Source organism: Chrysemys picta, chromosome 2, assembly GCF_011386835.1.
Source record: "Chrysemys picta bellii isolate R12L10 chromosome 2, ASM1138683v2, whole genome shotgun sequence".
In the NCBI taxonomy this organism is placed as follows: domain Eukaryota; kingdom Metazoa; phylum Chordata; order Testudines; family Emydidae; genus Chrysemys; species Chrysemys picta.
The window spans coordinates 231,634,865-231,653,420 of NC_088792.1; the positions used below are offsets into that span (position 1 = coordinate 231,634,865).

Sequence of the window (18,556 nt, forward strand, 5' to 3'; positions counted from 1 at the left end):
CTTCATAAACTGTGAACCAGTTAATTAACTTCACAATGTCTTTCAGTGAGCGTTGAAATCCAATTAAAACTAAATGTGAAATCCTCCTTTCAGACCTACTGAACAGATATGAGATAAGCAGCAGAAATAGGGGGTTGTTTCAACTGCATTATGCAAATACTGCTTCATGAAAATGTTTCTTTGGATTTCTTTGTGCTCCAGTACAGAATTGAGGCAGTTATCTCTGAATTCTGGTCAAAGGGTTATTTTTACTCCCAGATACAGTAGCATGGATTCTTTTGCCCTAAACTGGCTAAATTAAAGGAATAAAAAATACTTTATACCTGAGGTGGTTTCACAGATGTGGATTTGCTATGGAGATGGGTGGGCATCCAGAAAAGGAGAACTTAAAAATTGACTGCTTGCATGCCTATCATTAGGTGAACAATTACTGCAACTGGATGTGAATTCCATTAAAAGTTGTTTGGTATATCACAAAATTTATATTCTTCTTCCAACATACAGCATTTTCTGGTGTTTAAAGGGAAACTCATCTGGCTCAGAGCAGCATGCTGAAATTTCCAGAGACAAATCTATACAGTCTGAGAGCTGTAATACTTTGGTTTAATTTTGGTTGTTGGATTTATTGTTTGGGTGCTGAGGGGTGCTAGTGGCCTGTGATATACAGGAGGTCAGACTAGATGATCTGGCAGTCCTTTTATATAGCACTCTTGGAAAACCTGGGTAAGGATAATATATTTTGGAATAGTCTTTTGTGTTAACTTTAGTGATCTTTCTGGTTTCTGATGCATCACACTGCAATGTTAGTGACTTTCCTGGCTAGCAGTACTTCAGCACAGGGGCATCCATTATCATTTGTTTTAGTGTGGCAAATGCTTGCTGTTAGGGACCTTCCCAGTCCCTCTCAACATCCTGCCTTGTGAGCTAATGGATGGGTTTCAGTACTGTAGTCAGGTGTAGACAAAACATGGACAGAAAATTTATCTTTGCTGTGGAACCTTTTCACGTCCACTGGCGCTAGCATGTCTCTGACTGCCTTGATCTTGTTGAGATCTGCGTTTGGTCCCTCTACTATGAGTAAATGTATATGTATATTCTCATGCTGTTTGAGTCACACTTTTTCTAGGTTCAGTTTTATGTTCTTGTCTCTGCATTGCTGTAGAAACTTGCATTTTTCTGTCATACTCTTGTTCAGCTTCTGTATCATTGCTCCCTTCACCCATAATGAGGATATCATCTGCAATTATTTTCACCCCAGACAACCTTTCCAGTGCTTGGGTGAGTCTTCTCTGGAACATCTCTGGGGCTGGGATCATGCCCATCGGCTTGCACAGCCATCTGCAGGGACAAAATGATGTTGCAAAGGTTGTCAGCATACTGGACTCATATCCAGCCTTATATGTCAAAACTCATCCATCACATTAGAGACTACAAAAATTCTGGCTTTGGAAAGTTCTACCAAGAGGTTATCAATTGTGGGAAGTGGATAAAGGAACAATGCCTTGTTCACAGGGCTGGCTCCAGACTCCAGCCCACCAAGCTTGTGCTTGGGGCGGCACCTGGAGGGGGGCGGCGCAGCACGGCACTCCGGCTCCGGCTGCCGGGGAGAGCGGAGCCGTAGTGGGCTTGCTGCCCTCCCCCAGCGCTCTGGCCACCGGAGAGAGCGGAGCCGCGGCGGGCTCGCCACCCTCCCCCTGGTGCTCTGGCTGCCGGGGAGAGCGGAGCCCCGGCCGGGCTCTCCACCCTCCCCCCGGCGCTCCGGCCGGTTGGGGAGAGCGGCCCATGGCCAGGCTCGGCGCCCTCCCCTGCCACGCTCCGGGGGGCGGGGGGCGGCGGGCGGCGGGAGGCTTTTTTGCCTGGGGCGGCCAGAGCTGGCCCTGCTTGTTCAGTGGCTTTAGGTCTATGCAGATATGTAATTTTACCGATGGCTTCTTTACCATTGCCATGCTTCTTACCCAGCCTATACTGGCCTCTACTGGTGCTATGATATGCCTGCGCTGCAGACTTTCATGCTCCTTGAGTATTGGATTACATAGTGCCACTGGAATTTTCCTTCATGGTAAACTCAAAGGTTCCACTGTGGGTCTATTTCCTGTTGAAGCTTTCCTTTGAGGCACCCATTGCCTTTAAAAACATCCCTACATTCTTTTAAAATGGTCTCCATTGTCCATGGGATTTCCCTTTTTGCTTCTTGCACTCTAGCTATACAATTCTGATGCTGCACCTGATCCGACCTGTGGCTTGTATGGCTGTATTCCCCAAGAGGGGTCGATGGTGTTTATCATCCTCCACCACCACAAACTTCTGTTGGTATCATCTGTTATTTTTTGAATTAGTGATTATGAGGTCACATTTTCCTATGGACAGCATTAATCTCACATTGTACGTTATTAGATTGTGTCTGCTCTCTGTGAAAGGTATGTTTGATCATATTGCAGGAGGCCCCGCTATTCAGCTGAAATTGCATAGGGTGTTTCCCTATTAACACTCTTGCATTCATAGAGGTTGGCATTGTCCCTTGTTGCTATCTTGTCCCAACAGCTTGAACATAATATGCACTCAGACTCAAGGAGAGAATAATGATGTTATCAACACTGTCTGATGTGCCATCTCCCTCTTGTACACATCTGATTGAATTTTTCTGGTACCGTTCTCTGCTCTTGTACACATTGGTAAAATGATTCAACTTGCCACATTCCTTGCAATGTTGTCCTAGTGTATGGCACTTCTCATTGAGCCGCCCATGCTGTCTTCCACAGCTAGTGCCCCTCACTATGTGTATGGAACCCTGGCTACTTGCTCTCCTGTGCTCTTGACTGCATATACTTGTGGAGTTGTTGTGCCTCCTAGGGCTCTCATCTTTTCACTTGAGGCTTCTGCTCCCCATCTGTCCAATGTGAGAGTGCCTTTCCAGAGCAGCCACTCTTTCAGAAGGTCATCCCAAGTGCCACAGACTGTCCTTTCCCAAATCAGGAATTCTGTCAAGTCTTCAAAATTGCACGTAGTAGCCACTGTGTATAAGGCAGAAATATAGGGATCTAGCCATTTAGGGTGACCAGCTAGCAAGTGTGAAAAATCGGGACAGGGGATGGTGCTTTTGTACAGTTTGGTCTTGCAGCTTTGACAAGTTGTAAAGTTGTGTAATTGAATAATTGTATTGGCTATCCTGTGAAATGTGCAGTATTTGGTAACATAAAGAGCTGTATGTTGTTTACCTTTTTTGTATTTTTTATTGTTTCTTTATGAAAATCAATAAAAGTTTCATAAAATTTTAAGCATCCTTAATGACATATAAATAGTTCAGAGTAAAAGGTAAAAAAGATTCAAATGTGGGTTTATCTAGAGAGAAAATATGTCTTAATCCTTCAGGATATTATACTAACCATTACTTTGCAGATGATTGTATTTTACCTTAACCAAGCACAACCTGCTTTAACAGTTTGTATAGAAGACATACTCAAGTTTAACTCTTGGCATCCTTGCTTAACTTTCATTTCATCCCACTCTTTCCTCTTTACAGGCTGTGATTTGAGTTCAGTCACAATGCAGGAATATTTTTGTCATTTATTCTGCTATAGTAATTGGAGGGTGAGAGATTGATAGGTACATTGCATGTCAACTATGGGGGTGAGAAGGGTGTTCTGCCAACTCCATACAGTATTTGATTAGCATAATACATTATTAAATACATTGAAATATTAATTAGAGCTCAAAGTATCTGATTATGCACCTCCCACTGCTGGATACAAGTAAGATCAAGTTTTGTGCAACACTTCTGAGGAAAAAACGTCTGATCTGCATGGAATAGAGGCAATTCTATACTGAGTATAGGCATAAGGATTCCTACAGACACCACCAGTGGAGTTCTCCAGGTGCACATAATGCAAAGTGGGAGTGGTTTAGAGGCAAAGCGAATGTGTTATGCCCCCATGGCTGGTGTTCAACAATCAATGCAAGCTCCAGTAGGTGTGCAGCAGGTTTAGTGAGATAGAAGTTGGTTCTGTTGTTTTTATAGCTTCCTGTCATAATAAGGTTTTCAGGGTATTAAAACAACTTGTTTTAGGTATGCATTAAGGACATTTTTATTGACACACAAAACGAAGTGTAGCAATACTGCATACACTGTTTAAACAAATGAACTGATGAAATCTCTGTTATTGGTACAGTATGTTTCTCTACAGCTGGTTTTAGATAAAATCAATCTCACTCCTCTGTCATTTCCAATGTTATTGTTTGTTTTCAAAATGAAGTGCAGATAGTAATTGATAAACATCCTGTTGAGGTAGGGAATTGAAATAACTATTTCCTGTTTGAAAGCACTGAAATGAGACCGCTTTGATGATGCATGCAATTTTTTTTCTTTTATAGCAAGATTCCATACAGTGGGTATATAACAGTATAGAGAGTGCACAGGAAGACCTTCAGAAAGCGAACTCTAAACCCCCTGGAGATGAGGGAGGAGATGCCTTTGACTGCAAAGTGGAAGGTGTGATCTTTATTTTTTGCATGTCATCCTTTAGAATTTCTTCCTGTTAGCAAGGAACATAGAAATTTCTTCTTCCCACTAGGGAAACTGAAAGCAGACTACAGGTTTTAATTTACATAAGGATTTATATGCAATTGCATATCTGACACAGAGGAGAATTAAAAATACCATCACCCTATAATACTGTGTGAATTAGCTGAACAGTTCCTTGGATCCATGAGAAATTTTGTAGTATCGCACTTTCATTAAAATCTCATTCATTTGCATTCATAGGACATCTTATCCTATAAATTATCTGGATAAAATTCACAAATAATAAAATAATTTAAGGGGAATTAAAATTAATTCAAAGCTCTATTGGATCACAAATAATGAGTCACATGTTCTTCAGGATACTTTTCAGGCAAAAGTTATGAGTCTACAAGAATGATTGAGAAAATGCTTAATAGCTGACTTTCAATTAATTTCTCTGGGCAAATGCTGCCCTCAGAGTTGTATGTGTGTCTCTGGAGCAAGCATTCAGTGGGGAAGCTCAGTGGTTTGAGCATTGGCCTGCTAAACTTAGGCTTGTGAGCTCAATCCTTGAGGGGGCTACTTAGAGATCTGGGACAAAAATCTGTCTGGGGATTGGTCCTGCTTTGAGCAGGGGGTTGGACTAGATGACCTTCCAACCCTGATATTTTACAGTTTAAACAAGGGTTTTCAAACTTTCCATTCCTATTTGTTGCTACATCTCCAGCTTGTAAGAAAAGCAGAATGTCTCCCTTTACAACCAATAGGTTGTGTCATCGGATATTCCAGCAGGCTTTCTCACACTTCATCTGACCCAAGCTTTAGTCAGCCCCAGACCTGAGTTTTTCTGAGTTTGTCACCTAGTCACCTTGGGATTTCTTGATGTTCATTTCAATAGAAATTATCAAAACATCGCTACTTCCATAGGGTCTGCAGTGATTGTTCTTTTATTTTGATTTAGGTCTGAAGCGGCCAAAACAAAACTAACTATTAATTTTCTTTGCTGTAGAAGTAATTGACAAGTTTAACACAATGGCAATAATTGATGGGAGGAAGGATCATGTGAGTCTCACTGTTGATAATGTTCATCTGGAATATGGAGTGGTTTATGAGTATGACAGTACGGCTGGAATAAAATGCCATGTGGTGGAGAAAATGATTGAACCAAAGGGCTTTTTCAGCTTGACTGCAAAGGTATGAGGCCTATGTAGAAAAATTACATTTTTATGTATATTAATTTTGTATTACACTTAATTCCACTGAAGTCACATCTATCCGTTATTGATTGAGAGGGACATCTGGTTTATTTCATGTCTAATATTTGCAGGTCACCTTTGTCCCGCTGATATTTTGAATCATGACTATGTACTCAGTAAGCAAAATAAGTTATGTTGTGGTCATAAATTGAACATCTCAACTCAACAAATGCCAAAGAATTCCCTTTTTTGCTATCAAAAAAACTTCAAAGAAGTTCAGAGACTTATTGTAATTGAACCTCAAAACATTTTGAAGTGTCAGGATATGAAGTGTCACATAAAAAATATTCAAGACTCCATTTTCAAATGGTCTGTAACCTGACCTCCAAAACTGCAGGTACAACTTTCTGAACTTAAGTTTCTGTGCATACACAAAAGTAGCAAGGTGCATTGCTGGGTTTTTTTGCATATTATCTCCCTCCGAATAGACACAGGAAAATGCATCTGCAAAAACATAGATTAGGAAAATGTTGCACAAAAATTTTGAGGCTACTCTGGAAATTTTCATCTGAATACTTCCAAAGCTGCAAAAGTGGGACTTCTTATTAATAACATGGGAAAGATGTCTTAATTAGAGTTGTTGCATTTTACATCTAACTATTAATTATCAAGTATCAGGGGGTAGCCGTGTTAGTCTGTATCTACAAAAACAACAAGGAGTCTGGTGGCACCTTAAAGACTAATAGATTTATTTGGGCATAAGCTTTCATGGGTAAAAACCTATGCATCTGAAGAAGTGAGGTTTTTACCCACGAAAGCTTATGCCCAAATAAATCTGTTAGTCTTTAAGGTGCCACCAGACTCCTTATTAATTATCAATTCATGTAGGAATATAGCTTTTTATTAATTCCTGTTTCATCACTTACACAGTTACAGGCAAGGATAAATAAAAATTAAAGCCAAAACTTTGTAGAGTGAATTCAGTTTCTGCAGGTTATCTTTTCATTGATTAAATCATTGAACCATAGGGATGTTATTACTTGCTCTAATAATACAGTATGTAGAAGTGTTTGTAATTTAAATATTTTTTACTAATCTTATATTTTTAGGATTAATTTTTCCACTGCCATATTCTGACTATTTGTAAGAAAACTAGAGCTTCCAGAACACTGACTTTTGGCCTCAATTAGTACAACTACCTTATACTAAGTCAAGCCAGTTCAGGAATTGGTTGCAGATCTTCAAGGAACATCTAGGTGCTGCAGAAAGTGGTGCTGGTTAATCATTGTGTCTGTCTTCCCTCTAAAGATACATCTAAATTAAGATGGGATGTAGACTATAGACACTGCCTGCCCAGCTAGCACAGGTCTAAATAGCAGTGTAGACAGTGAAGCACGGCTTAGGCAAGTAGAGTACCCTGCATACCTGAACCCTATGGTATATACCCTACGCTACGGGACTCTGTACAGGTCTGTCACCTCTTACGCGCATTTAACATGCGCGATTTCAGCTTTACGCGGTCGGCAAAAACAAACAAAAACAAAAAGGGAAAAATAACAATTTTAATACTGTACCTGTAGTGCGGTCGATTTCTCCCACCATTCAACTCAATGTAATTTTGACTATACGCGGTTTTCGCTTTACGCGCTAACTGTGGAACGGAACCCCTGCGTAAGATGAGACTCGCCTGTATATGCTCAAGCAGTGCCTCCCACATCTGAGCTGATATTTTTAACAGTGTATTGTCCTGCTGCCTCCCCCGGGTTGAGCCTTTCCCTATTGCCTCCCTGCTGTTGGAGCATTTCACTGCCACTTGTAGCTTGATGCCACAGTGAAAAATGTGGATGCAGTCTGCCTTTTACTGTGGCACGTAGTTACATGTATAGTGCCTGTATTCTACTTGCTGCCATAAGTGTAGATATAGTCTAAGTCAGTACTGACCACTGTCTCATTATGGTATCAGGAATCACTGTGCTACTGCAAAAACTGGGCTTGATTCTTAACTGGACTGCATCTTGTGTAATTGTTTACACTAGTGCAAAATGGGTGTATAACATTACAAACTCAGAATGGTAGCATTTTACATCCGCTTTACACTGATGTGAATGACTACACCAAGTGTCGGTTAATGGAGAATCAGACCCCCCACTGTCTTTCATGTGGGATATTAAACAGAGATTATGGTAGTTAAAAATGTCATGGCACTTGATTCAATCCCAACTTGAAATTTCAGAAGGTGGTTTCACATTCTACTAACCTAAATTCCTCTGCACTTGCAGTTGGATATAATACTTTTCTTCATTTTCTTCCTTGTGTTGCTTTGCAGTATTAAATAGTTGTATATTCCTTGTCAAAGGCAGCTATGATTCAGTAGGGTGGGGAAGGGGCCCTTCTGCATTGCTTTCCTACACTACGGAGGGATGAGGCTTAATTAGTGAAAGTTTGTAAAGCAGGTCAAGGTTCTCAAATGAATGATACTATAGTAGTGCAGAGTTTTACCGTTATTACATGTATAATGAAAAATGTGATCCAAAGCTGTTCTGCAGAAGACTTGGTACTGTTTTTAAATAAACTTCATTATAGCAATAGAAGAAGCAAAGTATTTTGAAGAAGAGTTTTGAATTATTAATTAGATCTGAGGAAACTGAAATTTTTAAATAATTTACTGACTGAATACAGTGAAAGAGTTGTACCTTAATGAATATGATGATTGTCATCTCATCTCATCTATGCTGAACAAATAGTAAAAATGACTGAGCTGAGTTCTCATGTACGCTGATTTCGTGAGTCAGTATCACATAATCTGTCAACAGGTTAGTTTTATTATAAATGTTGTAGCTGATAAGTCAGCATCCCATAATTTGTACACTTAATTGAAATAAATGCTGGCTAGCAGAAAATGTATTTCAAGAAAGACATAATGGTTACGTTAATAGTGATAGAACAAGTCCATAACCACATGTGGTCATGAAACGACTGTATGTAACTTGTATAGTTGGAGTTTCTATTACTAAGACAAGGAGTTACTAAAGGGAACCCTTTCCTCCCAAAGCATCATCCTTTCTAGTTACGCAGCATACCTAAAATGTTAAGGGACAATTGATTTTCAGGTTTTTTTTGCTTGTAAATATCAGGACTGATAAGTAATGTTCACTGATAAGTAATAGTCATCTGACTTCATAATGTACTGCCATTGTCTTTATTCCTACAGATTCTTGAAGCACTGGCTAAAAGTGATGAGCATTTTGTGCAAAACTGCAACAGCCTGAATTCTTTAAATGAAGTAATCCCCACTGACCTCCAAAGTAGATTCAGTGTAATTTGCAGCGAGAAAATTGAGCATATCTACCGAAGAATCTCTAGTTATAAAAAGGTATGGATCAGAAAATGTCTTGAAAATCTGCTATTTCCTTGTTGTGGAAGAACCAACAAAAAATAATGAATTTGAATGTCTATTAAACATTTTGGTTGCAATGACAAAACTGGCGGTTAAATTTGACCCACCCAGATGCCTGAGTACCTAAACTGAGTGATTGCATAATTATATTGTGATGGGGTGTATAAACCCCACACTGATGAGGAAGGTGCCAGTAATGCTGTGCGGGCAGGGCTAGTTCCACCCCTCCTGTATAATATCATGTATGATAGGCAGGAGGCCTATAAAATGGAGGAAACTGCAGTCAGCTGGGTTGGAAGGAGCAGGACTGCTCTAGGTAAAAGACTGCTGTAGTGACTCCTGGAGCCCACCAGAGGAACACCCATCTGAGAGATCTTCACCCCCACCCTACCAGGGAATGCGGTGAGCTCCCAGGGAAAGACTTAAGAAGGCTTGCAAGGGGCAGGGGCCCCTTGTAACCAGTAAGGAACTAGGGCCTGTGCTGGAGCCACCCACTGCAAGTAACTGGGAGTGGTCAGGTTTTCCCAGCATCAGGGAGAAAAACCTCAGGAAGTCCTTTAAATATATATGTGCCCTTCATTATGCCTTTCATTCATGGGATAGGTCTTATCCTCTCTTCGTCATGTTGAACATATAGATAGTAACCAGCTTGATAACCAGAAATTCTGTGTATTTCCAATGAAAGACCAAACACTCTGTTTCACAGCATTCATAAATCTAGTGAATTTTCAGAACTTACCCGAAGTGAAGTGATATTAGTGATATTAAATTCTTCTCATATTGCATGTTAATTTAAAATATAAAGTTGTTATAAGTTAACTCCTCACCTGCAGATTGTAGTTTGAGTCAACCCTTTTCACTTTTACTACTGACAGACTGCACTGTAAATTATCAGACAACTGTTAGCTAATCGTCGAGTTTGTAAAAATGGCAAAAAGTGTATTGCATATTGTAAGGAAATGAGTGAACACATTTCTTGAGTTTGGTCTGCAGTTTCACTCTACTTCTGTGTGACTAGTTTAACTAAGCTAAGCATAAACTAATCAAACCTTTGCCCATTTCCCCCAAGTGAACCTGCATTTCTCTCCTCCTGACCCCTAGTTTCCTCCCTCCGCTACCCCAATTATTTGTGAATTGTGGGGCCAGTCTGAACTAGGTCTGATACCTCTCCTTTGAACTGTTTGCACCCTCTGTCATCTGGATCTAGGATGTGAGATTTGCAAACTGGTCTGTTGTGGGATTTTGCAAGAAAAAATTCAAAATAGAGGTGAGAGGGTTAATGTGGACTCTAACAGACCCTGCATATGAAAATTGGAGGAGGGATGGGACAGAGGTCGGGAGCAGAGGAGTTGCTTCCTAGACAGTAATGACCCTTTCTTGGGGTATGTCAGCAGCTAGGAGGGTGCTCCCTAATGAAAGTGAACAGCCCTTGTCCAGCTTGAGCTAGCACATTAAATACAGCAGTGTGGCTGCGGTGACATAGGTGGTGACTTGGGCCACCTGCCCAAATACAATCCTGCCAAACTCCCTGAGTACATATGTGGGTGGCTAGCCCAGGCTGCCACCAAAGCTGCTGTAGTCACATTACTATTTTTAGCATACCAGCTCGAGCAGAGCCACAGTGTGTCTGTCTACCCAAACTAGGAAGCATCCTCCAAGCTGCTGGGTAGACATACCTCTAGAGATTTTGGCCAGTATAAGTCTAAACATCCAGACTTTCATATGTCTACTAAAGTGAACCTCGGATTTCTTGAGATGGGAGCATCACTTATTTTAACCATTCAGTCGGAAATGTTCTTTAGAGGTTAGGTAACTAATAGCTGTCTCATATACCTTTCCTGTTTTCTACTGTGAACTGAGTATGATGCATAGTCTTTATGAACAAGAGTGCCTGGCAAGAACAGCAAGAGTTTGAGTCTAGGTTGAAGTACAATGGCACAGCCACGTTAGAAAATGTCACAGAACCTTTAATTGCAATATCTGCTTCTAGCCAGTGTGATCCACACTTTCAGAAGCCTCAAACTCACCCTCACCAAAGTCAATAAGTATGATGCAGGTTCACAGTTTAGCTCTCAATGACTGTTAGAAACACTGTTGGAGTGTTCATATTCCAGGAATAGATATGCCCTTCTTTTGGCAAGGTAAATGTAACCATAGTAACAAAAGTCTCTCAGAATGCCTTAGCTTTACTGTAAATTTCACTGTGAAAGTTTGAACTCTATAAATAGAAACCCAGTGGCTTTCTGCAGTTCCTGTTATTTCAGAATATTTTGCTTGTAATACACTTTGAGTTCAGTGCCATGGGCCCCAGATGTTTCTCAATACATGTATGAGAAGAAGTTTGGACTTGACTTATGACCTGATTAAATCATAACCAGGCATTTGGTCTCTGTGGAACAGGATGTGTGGGAGATTCAAATATGAAATATGTACTGCTTGGAGGAACATTTTTACCATTAGATATTCTTAGTGCCTTCTTAATTCTTGGTACATTCTTCAGTTTTAAACAATTCCATAATTGGACTTCGTGTAATCTCCAGGATCCTGTCCTAGATACAAATATTTAAGTATAATTCATTAGTTGAATCCTGGTTGTACAGAAATGTTTATCAAGCTTACACAGAGTCAGTAGCATCACAAGTAAACACATGTTTAAATCCCAATACATAAAGCTACCACTTTATGGGTGGTGCGGGAGGGGATATAGCTTGACTCAGTTAAAAGATACTTAAAGCCAGATAATCAGTGAAATGTACATGGACATTTAATTGGGTAAGCACTTTGAAAGGTAACTTTTAAAAAAATATTCTGATGCATGAACCTAATGATCAGCGTTGTTTAATAAGGTATGTGCCCTGTTATGTCATATTTTAACTGGAGATGAGATGTGATTAAAATACCAACTACTTGCAGGTGATGATGAATGTTCCCATTAAAATCTCCCCTGATTCCAGACTGTGAATTGAAAGGGGAGATACATGTTTTCACATAAACCCTAATCCAGTTGTGTTTCACATCATGTGGTCACCTAATCTAAGATTTTATAATGGTCTTGTCATCATGATTATGATCTAATTCTCTGAAGTAACACTTCTTGGGAAACGGGACAAGAATAGTTACAGGAATGAACATAAGAAGAAATCTTCATTGATTCAGAGGAACACTGTAGAAGTAAAATAGATGTACTGCCTGTGGGTCAATAAACGTCCCTGCACTATTTCAATCTAATTTTTCAAAGATTTATTTCTTAGAAGTCTATGCCTTATTTAACCAGTACTTCAGTTTTCAAAGTTGAGACATTTTCTAATTCCCAAGTGTAGCAAAGTTTGTAAAATATCAAAGGGGTAGCCATGTTAGTCTGGATCTGTAAAAGCAGCAAAGAGTCCTGTGGCACCTTATAGACTAACAAACGTATAGGAGCATGAGATTTCATGGGTGAATTCCAAGAAGTGGGTATAAGGTGCCACAGGACTCTTTGCTGCTTTTGTAAAATATGGAGATTGTGTTTATTTTACTGCAATTTTGCAGCAACTTCATTCTCAATGTGATAAATTCATAATTTTAGCTTCCAGTTTTATATTTATTAGAAACTAAACTAAAGCAAATATCTGAGAGTGTTTTTAGATAATACACACTTGAAAATACCGGAAATTTGCTATGTTTGTAGTTTGGGACCTCTCATACTTTCTGGAGCTCATCCTCAGAAGCACAGGACTTCAAATGAGTCTAATATTGAGACATTTAACAGAAAATAAATGGGTTAAATCCTTAATATAAATCTATTTCTAATTTGCAAAAATTACCCATAATTTGTTTTAAAAATAAAAACCTAAAATCAGAGAGAACTCCTCACCTCCTCCCAAAAAATGGAAATTTGAAAGGTTAGGTAGAATGCCTAAAGCATTTTTAAGCTTTGTTTTCCAACTGGCTACCTATGCACAGAAAACTATTAATCAGAACTTTCTTCTCTTTCTTACTTCTAGTTTTCACGAGTGTTAAAAAATAGAGCATGGCCTACCTTTAAACAGGCCAAGTCAAAGATCTCACCACTTCACAGCAGCGATTTCTGTCCAACCAACTGCCATATCAATGTAATGGAAGTCTCTTATCCTAAAACCTCAACTTCTCTTGGTAGTGCCTTTGGTGTGCAGCTAGACAGCAGAAAGCATTCTTCACATGAGAAAGAAAACAAAAATAGTGAGCAAGGTAAGCCAGAATGCCCACCTAAACTTGAACGAAGAATATCTACCAACTCTCCTAGTTTATAGTTTTCAGATTTAACCAGTTTTGGACACTGTCTCAATATTAAACATAAGGACACTCCACTAAGAAATGGCTATATATTGTTAGTATGGATTTGCTTATAAATTTATAAGAAAATCTTGACATAATTATGTACTAACTCTTTCCTTTGTGTTACATTACATGGCACATTAACATGCAGAATTATATAGCCTTCCTCTTTAACAAGAACAGATCAACTAATTTTTCCACGTTTATACTTCCAACATTGAATTTGTAAGATAAAATATGAAAAATTAATATTTTAATCAGGTAATTATTTCCCGTTATAGATTTGACTTTTAAAAGTAATTTGTGTTGAAAGATAGAAAATGTGAACTTGACTTTATTTGCATCACATGCAGGTAAACTGGGTCCCATGGTTTACATACAACATACCATTACCACCATGGCAGCCCCTTCAGGACATTCCCTAGGTCAACAGGAAGGCCATGGTCTGAGATATCTGTTAAAGGAAGAGGACTTAGAAACACAAGATGTCTATCAGAAATTGTTGGGCAAATTGCAAACTGCACTGAAAGAGGTGGAAACGTGTGTCTCTCAGATAGATGAGTAAGTAAATGATACTGTCTGTATATGCCTTTAATGTCCCATGGGATTAGGGTGACCAGATAGCAACTGTGAAAAAACGGGACAGGGAGTGGGGGATAATAGGCGCCTATATAAGAAAAAGTCCCAAAAAATGGGACTGTCCCTATAAAAACAGGACATCTGGTCACCCTACATGGGATATATTGATAAATCAAATGTGGGCATTCCAAACTATTGATGCATAAACTTGCCTGGTCTAATCTGAACCCATCTGAACGTTGTTGCATGAGATCAGCAGAAGGCAGTTCCTGTTCATATTCAAGTAGAGCTACAATGGTCCAAAGAATTTAAGTGCAGGCAATTTTGAACTTTGTTCTTTCTTGCTCTCTTTTTTTTCTTTCTTTCTGAGCGTGACATAGTTTCTACTTTGCTTCATTGAACCACTATAGCTTTTCTCTTGGCTGTGGAAACAGTAACTGTTTGGGGGGAAGATTCATAGATTCATAGATTATAGGACTGGAAGGGACCTCGAGAGGTCATCGAGTCCAGTCCCCTGCCCGCATGGCAGGACCAAATACTGTCTAGACCATCCCTGATAGACATTTATCTAACCTACTCTTAAATATCTCCAGAGACGGAGATTCCACAACCTCCCTAGGCAATTTGAGATCCATGTCATCTCTCAGACTTCACTAGGAGAGAAAACAAGAGAAAAGGAACAAAAAATAATTTGTATTTAAATTTTTTGGCACTACTGAGTGGCTTTAAATTTAAACCTAAATTTATAAAAATACAAATACTAGAAACTTTTTTTAACAAATAAATTAGGTTCGCTTAGTCAGCAAGAGCTACTATTTAATGATCTCCCAGGAGCAGAAATACTTGGGACTAGAACAGCTGCTTTCAAGACCAGTAAACTTTTCTAAGGCTTGGCCCTTGATCAGGGCTCAGGAAGAAAAATTATCAATACCTCCTTTGGAGGTAAGCAGTGATGTACATCTTGTTTCCAAACGGCTACTATGTGTTTTTTCTCCCCCCTAGATGTATGCTGTATAGTATACCAGGTTTGAAGTGGTTAAATGAAAGTAAATACAGCTTAGGGTTTGCAAAAGAATGTAAGAGATAAATCTCTACTCCCCATGTCTTTACACATAATTTAACTAATTAATTTAGCAAATCAGAAATAAAATCTTTTCATTGCTGGATGAGCACAAAAATAAAGCAACAGCATTATAATGTCTTTAAATTGTCAGTCTTCTTTAAAGTTATAAAATGATCAATACGTTTTGTATTTGAAGGCTCAATTAATATTTCAGTAGTTTCTGGTTACTTAGGCTATCATTGGTTTCCCCCCTGCTCCCTAGAGTTTGCATAAAGCCTCAGGGACTTCTGAGCTTTCTTTCATACAAGCATGAATGTGCTATCTATAAGGGTCACACAGTTGCAAACGTAAACAGTATACAAGAGTCTGGGTTAATATTTTTCTTCATTAACAGAGTCTCTGTAAATTGAACTGGTAGGAAAACCTATATAAGGTGCAAAGATTTATTTTAAAGGTTTTACACTTTACTGCCTATAAGCATCAGACTTTTCATCTTTATTCCCTGTGGACTTTGACTGCACTGCCAGAGTTTGATTGTCTTGGCGGAAAGTAGTTCTGTACAGGAAGCAGGATACCCAAGAGGCCTACTTAAAAGCTCCAAACAGGAAGAATGGGAAAGATGGAGGCCTGGATAGTCTGGGTGTGAACTGTTAATACAGTACACCATGTACTACTTACAACACAGTCATGACCATGAGTTCTTAGGGTGAAAGAGGGAATGTTAAGAAATAAAACACATAAAATAATACAAAATAATTAAATCACTCTGCTTGAATCAAAATGTGCGAATGTGTTCTTTAATAACCATGCATATATATATTTATGTACATTTAAACAAACTGATCCTTCCAGTTTACAACTACTGCAGAATTCCTGTTAATAGATTTGCTGTTATGGTGTAAAAATAAAATCAAAATCAATATTTGCTGAATTATTAATTATTTATTATTATTACTATGATTGGTTTCCAATGTACTAGGTACTGTATAAACAGAAGATATTCAGGGGAAAAGTCTGTGTCACAGCAATTAATCTTAGGGATTGAGAATGCTATACAAAAAATGATCAAATGGTTTCTTTAGAGCACATGTGTCAAACTCAAGGCCCGCGGGCCACATCCGGCCCGCCATACAATTATATCCGGCCCGCGAAATCGTTTTATATATCTGTTTTTAATGGCCCTGTGATATGACGCCCCAATAACACACACTACAAATCCCATGATGCAGTGCAATTGCCGCCAACGGCAAGCCGCGGTTCAAGTTCGCGGTCTGTTGATGTATACAACGCTAATCTCAAATCAAAGCTAGACCCCAACAATGGCCAAGAGAAAAATTGATTCTGAAAACCGAGGCTTTCAAAGCCGGTGGGAGAATGAGTATATGTTTACTGAAATTGCAGGTAAACCAGTGTGTCTCCTTTGCGGGAGTAATATCGCTGTAATGAAGGAGTATAACCTAAGACGGCACTACGAGACGAAACATGAGAACAAATTCAAAAACCTGAGCGCAGGACAGAAGCTACAAAAGGTAGAGGAGTTGAAGAAGAATTTGACATCCCAGCAGACGTTTTTCACCAAAGCAAAATCACAAAGTGAAGCTGCTGTGAAAGCAAGTTTCATTGTGGCCGAAGAGATCGCCAAATCAGGACGGCCGTTTACCGAGGGGGAATTCGTAAAGAATTGTATGATGAAAGTGTGCGACGTCCTTTGTCCAGATAAAACGCGAGCGTTTGCAAATGTAAGCCTCAGCAGAAACACTGTTGCTAATCGGGTTTGTGAGATGGCGACTGATTTGAAAACACAGTTGATTGAAAGAGCAAAAGATTTTGTTGCATACTCCCTTGCCGTGGATGAAACTACTGACGCGACTGACACTGCACAGCTGGCGATATTTATCCGTGGTGTGGATTCCAATTTGTGCGTAACAGAGGAAATACTGGACATTAAATCGATGCACGGGACAACGAAAGGAGAAGACATCTTTGGAAATGTATTTCAAAGTGTAACCGACATGAAACTGCCGTGGGAAAAACTCGTTGGACTTACAACAGATGGCGCACCTGCTATGTGTGGTGAAAAAAATGGACTGGTGGGAAGGATGCGCTCAAAGATGCGGGAGGAGAACTGTGCCGGTGAGTTGACAGTGTATCACTGCATCATACACCAGGAATCGCTGAGTGCTAAAGTCCTAAAAATGGATCATGTGATGAACACTGTAACACAAACCGTCAACTTTATCAGAGCCCACGGTTTAAATCACCGCCAATTCCAGTCTTTTCTGCGGGAAATAGATAGCGAGTTTGGCGATATGCCATATCATACGGAGGTCCGGTGGCTAAGTCGGGGAAAAGTTCTCAAAAGACACTTTGAGCTGCGAGAGGAAATCTGCCAGTTCATGGACAGTAAGGGGAAAGACTGCACAGTTCTGCGGGATGAAAAGTGGAAATGTGAGTTGGCGTTCCTGGCTGACATAACGTCGCATCTTAGCGCTTTAAACCTTCAACTCCAGGGACGGGAGCACATAATAACCGATATGCATGATGCAGTGAAGGCATTTCAAGTGAAGCTGCGCTTATGGGAGACACAAATGCACCAATGCAACTTGTCTCACTTTCCCTGTTGCCAAGTAATACGGAACCAAGAAAGTGCCACAGTTTTCCCAAATGCCACCTTTGCTGAAAAACTCAGCGCGCTGCGCACTGAGTTCGCACGGCGCTTCAGTGACTTTGAGGCACAGAAAAGTAACTTCGAGCTGCTTCGCAACCCATTTGCAGTCGATGTGGAAACCGCACCTGTAGAAATGCAGATGGAGCTGATAGAACTGCAATGTAACGGGACACTGAAGGCAAAGTACGACACTGCGGGGCCAGCACAGTTCACTCGCTTCATTCCTGAAGCGATGCCGCAGCTCCGCCAACATGCGGCTCGAATCCTGTCCATGTTTGGCAGCACATATCTGTGCGAGCAGCTGTTCTCTGTGATGAAAATTAACAAAACGTCACACAGGAGTCGCCTCACTGATGAACACCTGCAATCGATCCTGAGAATCTTCACAACACAGAACCTAACCCCAAACATAAACGAACTTGTTGCAAAGAAAAGACTCCAAGTATCAGGCTCTGACTAAATAGGACAAGAAAATGGAATGTTATGATTTGTTATGATTATACTTTTGCTTTAAATTCAATTTTTTATTTATATTTTCAGATTTTTTAATATTCCAGCATGTACAGATTTTGAATGTATTGTATTGACAGGATATTTTTTTATGAAGAGCAAAATATTTTAAGTTGAAATGTATTTATTTTGGAATGATATCCTGTATTTTGGTTCATATTAATGGTTAAAAAACATAAATATTTAGTCTGTTAAATAAATGGTTATACTGTTCGGCCCGCGAGTTTTGAGTTTTGGCCCCCTGTGCAATTGAGTTTGACACCCCTGCTTTAGAGGATCTGGGTGAAATCCTGGCCTGTTGAAGTCAATGGCAAAACATTCATTAACTTCAACAGGGCCAGATTTCTTTCTG

The 18,556-nt window shown here is 39.7% G+C and overlaps 1 protein-coding gene across 5 annotated transcripts in view; it reads left to right on the plus strand.

Annotated features, from left to right (window-relative positions):
- Positions 1 to 18,556, plus strand: part of PREX2 (phosphatidylinositol-3,4,5-trisphosphate dependent Rac exchange factor 2) — a 394,877-nt gene that overhangs the window by 267,193 nt on the left and 109,128 nt on the right. For all 5 annotated transcript variants that reach the window (XM_065585714.1, XM_065585712.1, XM_065585713.1 and 2 more), the window contains exons 21-25: positions 4,369 to 4,486; positions 5,508 to 5,692; positions 8,906 to 9,067; positions 13,075 to 13,297; positions 13,738 to 13,945. In XM_065585714.1, the coding sequence (XP_065441786.1) occupies positions 4,369 to 4,486; positions 5,508 to 5,692; positions 8,906 to 9,067; positions 13,075 to 13,297; positions 13,738 to 13,945 (896 nt within the window). The remainder of the gene's footprint in view (positions 1 to 4,368; positions 4,487 to 5,507; positions 5,693 to 8,905; positions 9,068 to 13,074; positions 13,298 to 13,737; positions 13,946 to 18,556) is intronic.